The sequence below is a fragment of the Habropoda laboriosa genome, unplaced genomic scaffold (assembly GCF_001263275.1).
Source record: "Habropoda laboriosa isolate 0110345459 unplaced genomic scaffold, ASM126327v1 scaffold46, whole genome shotgun sequence".
Lineage (NCBI taxonomy): Eukaryota > Metazoa > Arthropoda > Insecta > Hymenoptera > Apidae > Habropoda > Habropoda laboriosa.
This window is the reverse complement of record NW_017100145.1, coordinates 331,606-344,350: the sequence shown is the minus strand read 5'-3', so window position 1 is coordinate 344,350 and position 12,745 is coordinate 331,606. Positions and strand designations below refer to the sequence as shown.

The 12,745-nt window shown below is 29.9% G+C and overlaps 3 protein-coding genes across 3 annotated transcripts in view; 1 reads left to right on the top strand and 2 right to left on the bottom strand.

Moving 5' to 3' along the window:
* Nucleotides 1–1,513, top strand: part of LOC108574358 (serine/threonine-protein phosphatase 1 regulatory subunit 10) — a 13,124-nt gene extending 11,611 nt beyond the window's left edge. The window contains exons 7-9 of the mRNA XM_017936940.1: nt 1–44; nt 131–290; nt 673–1,513. The exon at nt 1–44 is cut by the window's left edge and continues 262 nt beyond it. Of these exons, the coding sequence (XP_017792429.1) occupies nt 1–44; nt 131–290; nt 673–1,513 (1,045 nt within the window). The remainder of the gene's footprint in view (nt 45–130; nt 291–672) is intronic.
* Nucleotides 1,514–3,275: 1,762 nt separating this feature from the next.
* Nucleotides 3,276–4,188, bottom strand: LOC108574461 (transmembrane and coiled-coil domain-containing protein 1). The gene is made up of 4 exons (XM_017937064.1): nt 4,044–4,188; nt 3,880–3,957; nt 3,446–3,765; nt 3,276–3,368 (listed from the first exon to the last, which is right to left on the bottom strand). The coding sequence occupies exons 1-4, from the start codon at nt 4,102–4,104 to the stop codon at nt 3,276–3,278; spliced, it is 552 nt and encodes a 183-aa protein (XP_017792553.1). The 5' UTR covers nt 4,105–4,188.
* A 665-nt stretch (nt 4,189–4,853) lies between these two features.
* LOC108574139 (DNA (cytosine-5)-methyltransferase 1-like) lies at nt 4,854–10,314 on the bottom strand. The gene is made up of 15 exons (XM_017936665.1): nt 10,188–10,314; nt 9,537–10,110; nt 9,088–9,451; nt 8,693–9,019; nt 8,466–8,618; nt 7,926–8,385; nt 7,237–7,854; nt 6,803–7,144; nt 6,580–6,731; nt 6,162–6,496; nt 5,959–6,070; nt 5,727–5,876; nt 5,477–5,643; nt 5,154–5,394; nt 4,854–5,087 (listed from the first exon to the last, which is right to left on the bottom strand). Exons 1-15 carry the CDS (start codon nt 10,312–10,314, stop codon nt 4,854–4,856), a joined length of 4,356 nt encoding a protein of 1,451 aa, XP_017792154.1.
* Nucleotides 10,315–12,745: the final 2,431 nt, after the last annotated feature.

Sequence of the window (12,745 nt, the reverse complement as noted above, 5' to 3'; positions counted from 1 at the left end):
GAAGCAAAACGAGAGAGAAGCATTCCAAATGGCCAGAAAATTAAGTATGTTATTAGAATCTAATTTGTTATATTGTTTTAAATATTAAAAGTCAAATTTCTTAAATGATTAATGCAAATTGTTTTTATAGGTAATGAAGATCTAATGGAAGAAAGAACAAGGTGGAAACCTTTAATCCCAATCGATCTACCGCCACCTTTAGTAGAGCCTGGAAAAGATAGTAGAGAAAAAGATATTCAGTATGCTCGAGAGAAAGGAATTTTACAGGCACTGTACTTCAACCGAAGCATGTAAGTACATGTATCAATCGATAAATATTTATTTTTTATTGATTAAAATAAAAAAATGGAATCGTGACCTTCATATACATCAGTAGAAGCTATAAGAACGAGGAATTAGTGAGAGGCGCCTTAGCGGAGGGCGTAGAAGCCTGGCTTACCAGCCTGATGTCGCGGGTTCGATTCTCGCCGCCTGGGTGTTCCCAATTTTTCCTCGACTCTTACGATATTATAAAATAAAATTTAATATCGCATGCTGAGACGCACGAATATATATAAGAACAATTTAATATACTCGTGTGAAAAATAAAAAAATATGCATGCTAGATTAAAAAGATTTATATTATGTAATTTGTTATGCAATAATATAAATAATTTATATTTTTAATTTTAGGATTCCAGACTCTGCAGCAGAACCCGATGAAGAACGTCATCATGTATATAGTGAACCTAAAATCATTCCTTTGGATGATCTCACGGGAAATAAGGAAAGTGAAAAAGACTTTACTTCCATGCCATGGCCAGAACCAAAACCTCAATTACAGCCTCAAACACCTGCTGTTTCGAATTTCCATTATCCATCATTTCCTCATAATCAACAGCCAGTAATGGCACCTATGGGCCCTCAAACTGCAATGGGCCCAATACCTCAAATGTCTCAACAAATGATGGGACCTTCTCATATGGGTCCACTAGGTCCTGAAATAGGAGGACCAATGTCTACTGGTGGAGGAGGTGGATGGAGAACTGGTGATGGAAAAGTTGTTGTACCTGATGGAATGGGAATGAACCCAATGGGAAATATGCCAAATGCATTTCCACCAGGAATGGAAAGTGGTCCAATGGTACCACCTGGAATGATGGGACCGCCACCTATGTACAATCAACAACAAGAAGGTTATGGCATGATGGGTCCAGAAGATATGGGATTCAATAACATGAACCCAAACAATTTCCAAGGGCCTCCTGGTCCTTTATACGGCCCTGGTCCTAACTTTCAAGGCCCAAGAGGCGGCGGTCCAATGCATGGTAGAGGTAGAGGTGTTCCTGGACCTGGTTGGTACAGAGGTGGTGGGGGACCACCTGGAAGAGGTGGGTGGAGGGGCGGTGGCGGCGGATGGAGGGGAAGTGGGAAACAACCACCGGTATGCAGACAATTTTCAAAGAACGGTTATTGTCGCGTCGGCGATAAATGTCAATATCTGCATCCTGGAGTTAACTGTCCACCATTTTGAAAGAAATTAAATTAATTGAAGAATTATTTGGAATTTCCGTGGTAACGTGATATAAAAGTTCATTCTATTTGAAATGAATCAATAAGAATGAATGGTTCTCCTGAAATGATCGAGTCATATTCGACACAAGCTCACGTTAGCCGAGAGAATTAATGATAATGTGCAATTTTCTATTAATAATGCAAAGAATCAAGTACATGATATTTATACACTTATATTTTCACAAGATTTAAATGATATTCAATAATTTTCGATTTCTTTGCATTACGTAATATGGAAGATGAATATTAGAAAGAGAAAGTGTGATAAGTTTATTTTTCGTGAATAATACCCGCAGAATTTCGAAGTTGAAAAATACTTTAAATCTAAGATGACAATGAAATGAAAACGATAGGTTCATCGACTGCTGCTGGACGGCAAGAGGTTCCTACACGTTACGTTTTATTATCATTTCAAATGGACATTTAGAAAAGAGTTTGAAAAAAACCTACAAAAATATTTTCATCATATAAAATGAAGTCTCGATTAGACATGTCTTCCTTTTACGTTTGCGATTTACAGACAGTAGCCACTGCCGAAAATATTGTTGAGGTAATCAAATCAACGGGGTCGTTGCGAATTTTAATCTTATTGGCATGACGAATAGTAATTTCAAAGTGTATGAAGTTAATGAGCAGGAAGTGCAAATTCCAATTTAAGAAGCATTTGTCTTTCAGATTGCCAGATGGGTGTTTAATCGCTTTCTACTAATGAATATATGTAATTAATGCTGTTAAAACGAATTAAGCGTAATATACAACGGAACATTGTAACACCAAAAGTTCAAATAACGAGTTAAATAACTTTTTATTAAATTAAGATATCTTACATTTAGTCGTGTATGTAGATTTATTGTAAATATCATAATTGTATCATTTTGTATAAAATATTGCTAGCTCTAATAACAAGAGACTGTTTTAGGCTTAAATGGTATGTAATAATATAAAAGAAAACAATTTTTAGTAAAAATGTGTATGTATGATTTGAAGTAGTTAAGTGCAGAGCGATCTAATATTTATAGAGTGCATGTTCACTTAAAAATTTGAATATGTACTCCATAAAATAGATCGTTAATATACTATTATTATATTAGATATTTTGTACGAATTAAGGGTAGTGGTTATTTTTTTGTATATGATTGATCGTTATGTTTGTATATAACATTGATTGTTGTATAAGAGCTGCTTGATGGAATACATGAGTCATACCTATTTTCTAAAATATGCTGCATTATTATCAATTACATCAATTGAAAAGCTTCCTTTACAATATCTTTATACTCTCATCTTTTTATTATTTTCTGTCCTTATTTTCTAATACTCCTCTTTGTCTTTTCACTTTTATATGAAAGCAACGTTTTACGTTTATAATTACTTTTTCATTAAAATTATATATTTGTTCAAACGTATTAAAAGTTTCACGTTTAAATAATTAGTTGTGGATCATTTTAATATCCACTGTAATAATGTATCATATAAAGTTTTATTAAAAAACATCAGTATTAAATATATATTGCTTGTGTGTGTATTTAAATATACTTAAGATTTATAATATACACTGCAGATATATATTATAATATATTTGATCTATACTTCACATAATTTTTATATTAGTCACTCATCAACATAATGAGCATATTATCAAGTATGATACCAAAATTTAAATAATAATTATCCAATAAATCATAAGATATTCAATTTTGTAATTTAATACTGATCTAAATTCATTTAAATTGTTGAGGTTGAGGACCAAAAATGCTCCCACTTTGTTTACTTGCAGTTCTAGATGGAGCAAATCCAAGCATTTTTTGAATATTCTGCAAACAATAAAGTTTTTTTAAAATAAAAATACAAACAATAAAATTATAACAAAATACGAAAAGTATAAACTTACCTGTCTAATGCTCATAGTGCATAGTATATACAGGAAAATAAATGAACATTCTGTATAATCATCTCCTGGTAAGTTTCTATGTGATAAACCTTGTATCCAACTAATTGGTACAAAAGGTAACCGTGCTACCACTCTACCATCAAAAATGCTATTAAACATACTTAGGAGAGCTGTAAATGCAAACCCAATTGCAAACATTGATTTCATTTTAACAAGAGATAAATCCCTATTGTTATTTTTTAATCTTTCTTCTTCTCTCTCAATTTTCTTTTTCTGCTGTTTATCCAATGAATCTCCATGTGCCTCCTTTCTTTTTTCCACTACAATCAGTTTTATTTAAACATAAATTTAAATTTATTGAAACTATGATCAGTTTAACTATAAAATTTTAAAAGATCAATGTTTTTTTAACATATTATTACTTAAAAACTTACATTTTTTACTTTGTTTCTCTACTTCAGCTTTTAATTTTTGATATTTTTCTGTTCTATAAACCATTAACCATGTCAAACCTATGAATAATGCAAAAATTAATGAAAAAAATATATGGAAATAAGAAATATAACCTCTAACCATAATAATTTAAAGAAATCAATACCTTCTCCTAATAAAGCTGTACAGATACTAATGAATACAATTAAAACGGTATCCGCCCACATATTATTTAAAAAAGTTTGTTAACTATTTCCTATATTATTGAAACATGTATTTCGTGTGTTGAAAACACTACTTTTCTACTTGAGCAGACCTGAACAGCTGTGAATGGGTGTGAAATTACTCTATTAATGCTTACTAATCCATGTATTCAAATTTTCACTGAAAGATTGGTGAAGAAAGTTTTTGTCATATGCAACTCAAAAAGGAAATAATAGAAAAGTGGTAAGGATATTTATATATTTGAAAATATATGATTTTATTATAAAACTTTTATTCCACAATAAATATTTTCTTGTATTACCTAATAATTTTATTTGTCGTTATTTTCTTCTAAAACGATGTTAAACCATATTATTTTTAACATCTAATTGTAAAAAGATACAGTATATACATATAGTAATAGTATTATAAATGCTTCTGTATATAAAACAGCTCTAGATATATACGAAGTCTTAAGGCTCTAAACATAAAGAACTATTCTTATAAATTAATTTAAAATACTGATTTCTACTCCTGAAAATCATATCTATTGAAACAAACGTTGCACTTTTTGCCATTAATGTTGCATATTAATATATGCCTCGTATAATACTTTTGGTCACGTAAATAATAAAAGCATCTACATATTTTTACTGAACACATGTTGGTAAATTTATGTAGATAAAATAAACGATCTGTATCTTAGAGTACTACTATTAAAATCCCAAATAATATTTAAAGTTTGGTATAAAAACATGCGCTTATAACATTATTAATCATTAAAACCATCCAACGTCTTGCCTACATTGTCATTATTTTCACTTTTTAAACATTTTCTAATTTCAAAACCCAGAGCAGCACCTAACGGTGGTGGAACTGCGTTTCCAATTTGACGATGTTTATCAAGTACATTTCCGTAAAAACGGAAAGAGTCCGGAAAACCTTGTGATCTGGCACATTCCCTTACGCTTACAACTCTGGTTTGTTCAGGATGTAAAACACGGCCCTACGTATATATAATAGAGTTAAATATATGGAGATAGAATTTCAGACAAAATACAATAATACGTACCTGTTTACCCATAGGTTCAGGATTAGTAATAGTAGTACCGAAAAATCCATCCCATTCTAATCTGCCGTATAAACCTGCCCAATGATTATGGCGTTTTCCAGTATGAGGTAAACACCATGGGATTAAAGTATTATATTGTCTAGCCAATGGATCACATGGTTTACCCACACAACAACTACACACACCACGAAGTGCACCAGTTGAACTTTTTCCTGCTTTCTTATCATGATGAATATATTCTCTACAACACAAGAAGGTTATTTATTCATCAAACTAATAATGTTATTTTGGCATCTAAAAATGTACAAATTAATTCTATTTACAATTTCTTTGAATATGTTCCATCGCTTAAACGCACTGCAATATTTGGCAAGTCCCGCCAATCAGATCCGCTTGCAGTTGGAATGTGTGCTATTCGCGCTTCAACTAATGGTGCCATATCTTTACAAATATGATCTCTTAATATTGCATCTGGTTCTTTTGATCTTACCTGTAAATTAACATTAGAGTTTGTTTAACAACAATTGTACTGATGTTAACATTAATTTGTTAATAATTAGTAACTTTATTTACTTTTCTTTGAAAGTGAGATACTGGTTCATCGCCATAAGCCATCTCTTCTGTGTTCCATCCATTTCGAATATTAGGTAAATCAGACATTGCATCACGAACACAAATTGTTCTGTATGGTGCCGACTCTGTCCAATCACAATTTGATGAATACTATGAAAATTAGATGAAAAAAATATTAGCAAATTTATATGAATGCATTATTAATTTTTATGAAAATTTCATTAAATCTTACTTTCTTATTGTCAACAATAACGCTTAATTGACATGCACGTTTGCTAAATACATGGGTCGGTTCAGGATATTTTGGAAGAATTTCTCCAGGTGCAGCAGCTAATATTATTAACCTAAATCCGAATTAAAACAAAAAAGATATAATATTAATAATTATAAATGTAAACCAAAACATTCAATCGTTATAATTTGAATCTTATGTACCTTCTTCTTGTTTGCGGAATACCGTAATTTCCAGCTTGTAGGATACCAAATGTACATTGATAACCCATTCGTACGAGGCATCTCAATGTTAATTTGAGTACCATACTTCTTTTAAAAGACACGAAATTTCTAACATTTTCCATAACAAAGAATTTTGGTCTATAATAATCACAATAAGACAAACATGATACTACTAAAGAATTCTTAAATAATGAGTATTGGCGCGAATTAAAGCGATTCATGCCACTAAAACCTTGGCATGGTGGTCCACCACATAATAATTCTACTTCCCCTTTCTGAGGCAAGCGTTGTCCATTATTATCGCAAAGCTCACCCTACACAAAAATTAAAAATATTTTATATTCCTGTGTGTATGTTGCACTTTTCTTTAATTCTAGTAATTGTCGACTAAACTCACATTCATAACCTTTCGCAAAAGGACATTGCAATCTTCACAAAATACCGTTGTATCAGGATTATTAAGTCGATATGCATATGCAGCTGGTTCATCTTTTTCAATTGCCCATTGATTATCTACAATACCAGTTTGTCGCAATCCTTCAGATAATCCTACAATATATATTTTACGTTAGAGACACTTTTAAGAGTTTGTGTAATTAAACTTGAAATTTTATACTGACCACCACAACCAGCGAAAACGTCTAAAGTTTTCAATTTTTTTGGCACACTGCAATAATCTATTGGCTTATCAACTAATTTGTTAGCATTATTAGACTCTAATGTTTTGCTTTTGCACTTTGCTTTTCCTTTTCCTTTCCCCTTTCCTTTTCCATTGACAGACTTTCCAATGTTCATAGCGTGATTTGGTGGATCTACAAATGTTTTTTCTGAAGCGTTATATGCTTGAGAAAAGTAGAAACGATTCGATCCAGCAGCAGTCCATTCTTCTACAGACTGATCTAAATTTTCCGAATACATTAGATAACATTTTCCAGCTACGTCCGAAAATTTGATATCGCAAACTGAAATATTTGAATTAAAAGAGATTTGTCAAACGGTTTATATTAATTTATATGAGCTACTGATTACTATGGTATTTTAAATAACAGCTTACCTTCGTCACTCCAATACACCATATTAAGATCAACTTGCTGAATTAATGTAAGGCCTTTGTGTGTGTTTTCCGGTCGATACATTTTATTTATCTTAATCCATATATCAGATGAGGCAACTAATTTATTATTAGTTTTTGCATATATTGCATTTATATATCCAATGTGGAAGGGTTCGGGTGTATCGTAATTCGATCCTTTCACATGGTCTGACGATTTTCGATAATATTCGGGATACATATCTTCGTCTACTTTTCCTTTCTTCACTTTCGAAGAAATATGATATGTAGATGTAAATTTATATTTTATAGCTCCTGATATTAAAAATACAGCAGATCCAACCCTAAATTCTTCGCCTTTATATTTCACCGTGTTGTACGTTACTTCTTTGCTACTTTTCTCTTCTTTTCGATCAAAAACCTTTGGTGTATAATAATATTGTAACGCGGTAAAACGTACACAAGCAGGACAAAACCGATGGCTGATTTCTTTTCGTGGACATACAGGATCTGGAGAAGGATCTTCAAAACGAGCCGTTTCTGGAGTATATTTCTTTTGATAGAAAAATGTCTTTCCATCTTTATTTTGTATTTCATCTTCTGGTAACACATCTGCATTCCCTAAAATATAATTAACTAATGTTTAAAAATGTTCATAATATAACGTCTCCAAAAGCAGATAATATAATTACCTAATTCATTCCAATTTTCTGGACTAGTTTTATAAATAACAGTAGCTTTCGATTTAACAGAGGTGAATGGTACATTGTCACATTCATCTAATAAAAACAATTCTAAGGGATCCGACGTTTCACCAAGTACGGTATCGCTACCTCTTCTAAACCAATTAGCATGACACAGTTTTGCCTCATTTTTATCTTCCCACATATATATGACTTTAGCTATTTGTAATGGTACAGTAGGATCACTGGATTCAATCAAAACATAATCATGTGGTTTTATTTCTTCATCAACAACCATAACAGAATTATAAAATGTTCTTCGTCCATCATCTATTATTGGTTCTCCCACCCATGTAATTTCTTTCTCTACATGTTTAAATTCTTTTAATATCATTTTCTGAGTAATTTTTATATTTTCTATCAGTGTATCATTGAGTTCATCATCTTCCTGATCTGAATCATCAGCTTCCTATAATTAATAAAATTTAATATACACATGTTACTAAAACAAATTACCCAAAACTAGTAAAAATTATCAATTTATTTTACCTGTATAGCCATATTTGGACATCTTCTTCTGTTACAAGCTTGTTTACTTTTTCCAGACCCACCAAATTTAATCATATCTTTGCAAGCTGTACAAGTTCCACAATCTGGCTGCTGACAAGTTTCACATATTCCACATCTATGCCTTTTAGGTCCCTATTTAACGAAAAGTTATATTTATTATAATTAGGATATTAAGTTTATTTGTTATAAGAATCTTAATTACGTACCGATATTTCTTTGTCACTATTTGTAGCTATTTGGTCAGAGAAAAATGTTTCAAACATATTATTAACTAATTTTGTAGTTGTAGCTTTTGTCCAAGTAATTTTTTTATTTTTTTGGTCTCTGGATTGTGTTCTACGTAATGCAATTCTTCTGTTTAATGTTACACCTGCAAGTGTTACTAATGCTCGCATACATGGACTTGTAATTAATAAAGGATCTTCTGGTGTTGCTGATGCATCAAAGGAAATAACTCTATCACAGATAAACTGTGCATACCGTAACAAAGAATCTTCTGTAAATCTAGATAATCCTTTTGGTGGAACTATAGTCTGAAAAAAAATACATTTTAGTTAAAATTACAGTAATACAAATTTTGTATCTTAAATAAATACTTTACCTGTAATCTATTTAATAAATCTTCATATGTAGGATTGATCTCATCTAATAAAAATTCTATGACTATTTTGCTCATATAAATTTTTTCTTTCACAGAATCCATGAATGGTGCATATGCTTCAGCAGGTTCCATCAATATATACTCTCCAAATGCTGTAGTGAATCCTACAAGTGCTAATTCACCACCATCAAATCCTGACACCCACCATTCATTTATTGGTCCCATATCTTTTGTAGGCACACCTCCTTCTGGACATGAGTTTTCTTCATAAATAGGTTTCATATAACCAGAAAAATAAAGTACTACATTTTTTTCAATTAGGCCAGTATCAAAAGAACACAAATGCCCATTTTTATCATATACACTATAAAAAGAAAATTAAATAATATATGAAATGAAATTTAATTGAAAATCAATTACATATTTTTCTTATCATAAGGAATACTTACCAAAAGTGAGTTATTTTATTTTGTGGCCTCTCATCACTTTCATGAACCATAGCTTCTTCTCCTGTGAATAAAGATAATCTAGAGTCTGTTAATGCAATCATTTCTTCTACTGCACCATTAGGATGACCTGGATATAGTATTACGTCTGTACTTATTAACTTCTGACAACAATATTCACATTTTTGTTGAACATTAGTAGATTTCTGATGCAATATTTTGGATTCTTCTGTATTTATTGCAATATTATTTTCAGTTTTAGTCTTCTTAAGAATATTGCTTTCAGGTTCATCATTTGAATCTGATTGCTGCTTACTCAATTGTGAATCAGGATTACTATCAAATATTACTTCTTCTTTTGGTGTTAGCATAGGAGTCTTAACATCCAACAATTCTTCAGCTCCATTGCTTTTTCTTTTAATAGATCTTTTCGATGGAGCTTTTTGTTGGGATGACCCATTCTTAATATTTCCATTAACTTTATTCACAGTAGATGTAGGTTCAGTATGAATATATTTTCCATTACGAAGTTTTTTCCTATCGTTATTCTTTTCTTGAAGTATCATGGTTTCATTCACTGATAGATGAATATTAAATATAGTCTTTATTGCTTAGATCATATTTCGTATCTTTAAATCACTATTTAAGTCTTACCTGTGTTCTTATCATCTTCAGTAGCACAATTATTTAAAGGTATTTTCTGCTCCTCTGTATCATTTTCAACTTTTATTTGTTTTTCTGTCTCATAATTTTCAGCGTTCGGTATGATAGCGGATATCATGTTGAATAAAATCGATTACTTTTATCGAATTTTTGTATAGAAATTATTACGCTTTGTAAAATACAAATTCTTTATGTTTCAATCAAAACAAGTGTAATAGAAATGTATTCCTAACTTTTAAAATAATTATAAATGAACACGTTTTCTCGTATTTTCACAACTGAATAGCACGCAGAGAAATATGAGACATGTACGCTGATAGTTGTACCGCCAAAATTCTTTAAAGCCTGTTTGCATGAAGACGCCATAATTGGTGCCATATTGCTGCAGGCACTATACTCATTTGTTTTATAAAATAAAACCTAACCTATAAATCTATATTATTTTTTGAGATTTGAAGTGTATAGGAAGTAGTCAGTTTACTTCCAACAAGTAGAATTCATTGTTTATATAAATTTAAAGTTTAAACGAAGTAATCAGCATAAAAGCTACTTGTAGTGTAGGTATTACTGAAGTAAATGTTTTTTATCTTAGAAAGATATAATTATTTACAAAATATGTTCGTAAAGTAATTTGTATTTTTGTTATATATGTATATAATGTTATATGTATAATAATAGAACAACTTATAATTATGTTATAAGTTTTTTGTAGACTTTGAATAGTTTGTTTGAAATATATTTTTTATTGGGTTTTGATTTTACATTTCATTCATACATTATTATTATTATTATTATTACGAAGGTCAAACACATTAACAAAGTAATATGGAAGAGCAAAATCTAACTGCTGAACAGAAAAAATTTCTAAATGAATGTGAAAATGAATTTAAAGATCGTTATACAGAAAAGGATAGTGAATTTATTAAAACCAAGAATATGAAGAAAAAAGATCCACCAATTTTAGATCCTTGGTATTCACGAAATACAAGAAATGATCACAGAAGAGATAGAAGATATTCTGATAAAAGATATAGACACCGTTATCATGGACCATACAAATAATTATATTTTTTCATTAAAGTAACATTTATAGTAACACTTATTGCATAATTTGATTTGAAAATAAAAATGTGTGAAAAGTGTTCGAAATGACAAAAACCTAACCTTAACAGATAACAGATAGACATTAAGCTGAAATTATAAATAATGAATAAAATTATAAACCATAACAGTTGTATTAATTTTTATATTTATTTTTGAATTTACATAAAATTAACATTATGCAATCATGATGATTCAACATTCAAATAATAACAAAGCAAAAGAAAAAATGTTGCAATGTTTACACATTTTAAAAAAAGATGATCTAAATATTCAATTACTCCATGTGTCGCTACTTATAGAAAAGTTTATTTTATTGAATAAAACTTTGGAAAATAATTTCAGAAATTATTTTTAATTGTCAATCCATTAAAAATCCGTTATTAACTTCTTTATGCAATAGATATTAATTATAATATTCTTAGAATTTGTTACGCATTACACTGTCTCAGTAAATAACTTAAATTATCTTATTATTATATAGTTACACAGTTAAACATTATTGTGTAGTTATAGTTTTGATGATACATATACATAGGATAAAGTTGGAATGTTATCCAAGTTCAAATGTAATACTGTAATAATATAAATTTAGGTTGTGTATTTATATATATATACGTATATATAAATAACGCGTATATATGCAACGTATTTATTAAACGAGATAATCAGCTGTTATATTAGAAGGTATGAAGCACGTGTTTCCTTTGTTTTCGACAGATGGTGATTAAATTTGTTTGGACAAAGAAGAGACACGTTACGCATCAATGATGCATTTAGAGGCATATACTTCGAATTGAAACAAAAATTACAGGTTAATATAGTAACTGACAAAGTACGATTAGTATTCGTGTGCAAGTGAACTGAAAAACATATGCTTCACAATTACGATGTCAGTCAATTGAGCGTATTATTTCCATTTAATTATCCGTCAATCTAACTTGTAGTTTGCATTGCTAGTGTGACAAATATGTGAGAACTTACTACAGATAAATTGAACAAACATTTGTAGAGATGCAGATTTGAACGTTTTTATGTTTGCGGTGATGAATTTAGTGTAGCTGTGATGCGTTGAAGAGTTGTGCGTATGCGCAGATTTTTAAAAGAAATTGTCAAGTGTAAAATATTTTTTAATATATATTCTCTGTAATATATTTGTTATATTTATTTATAATCTGTTAAAAATTGTTGGATAAGTAATACTTGAATAATTTTATTATTTATTGGAAAGAGTAAGTAGCATTTAATTTTTAATATTTTTAAGATAATAAGTTTTACTTTATCTGTAATAATTTTCATTCTGGAAATTATCTTTAATAGTTTTTAATAGTTTTCAAAGTTTATTATAATTTCAATAAGTATTTTGCAATATAAACATGATGTACATGTCATAATATCATGTATTATATACACATGATAAAATTCAGAAAACTTATTTTTATTATTTG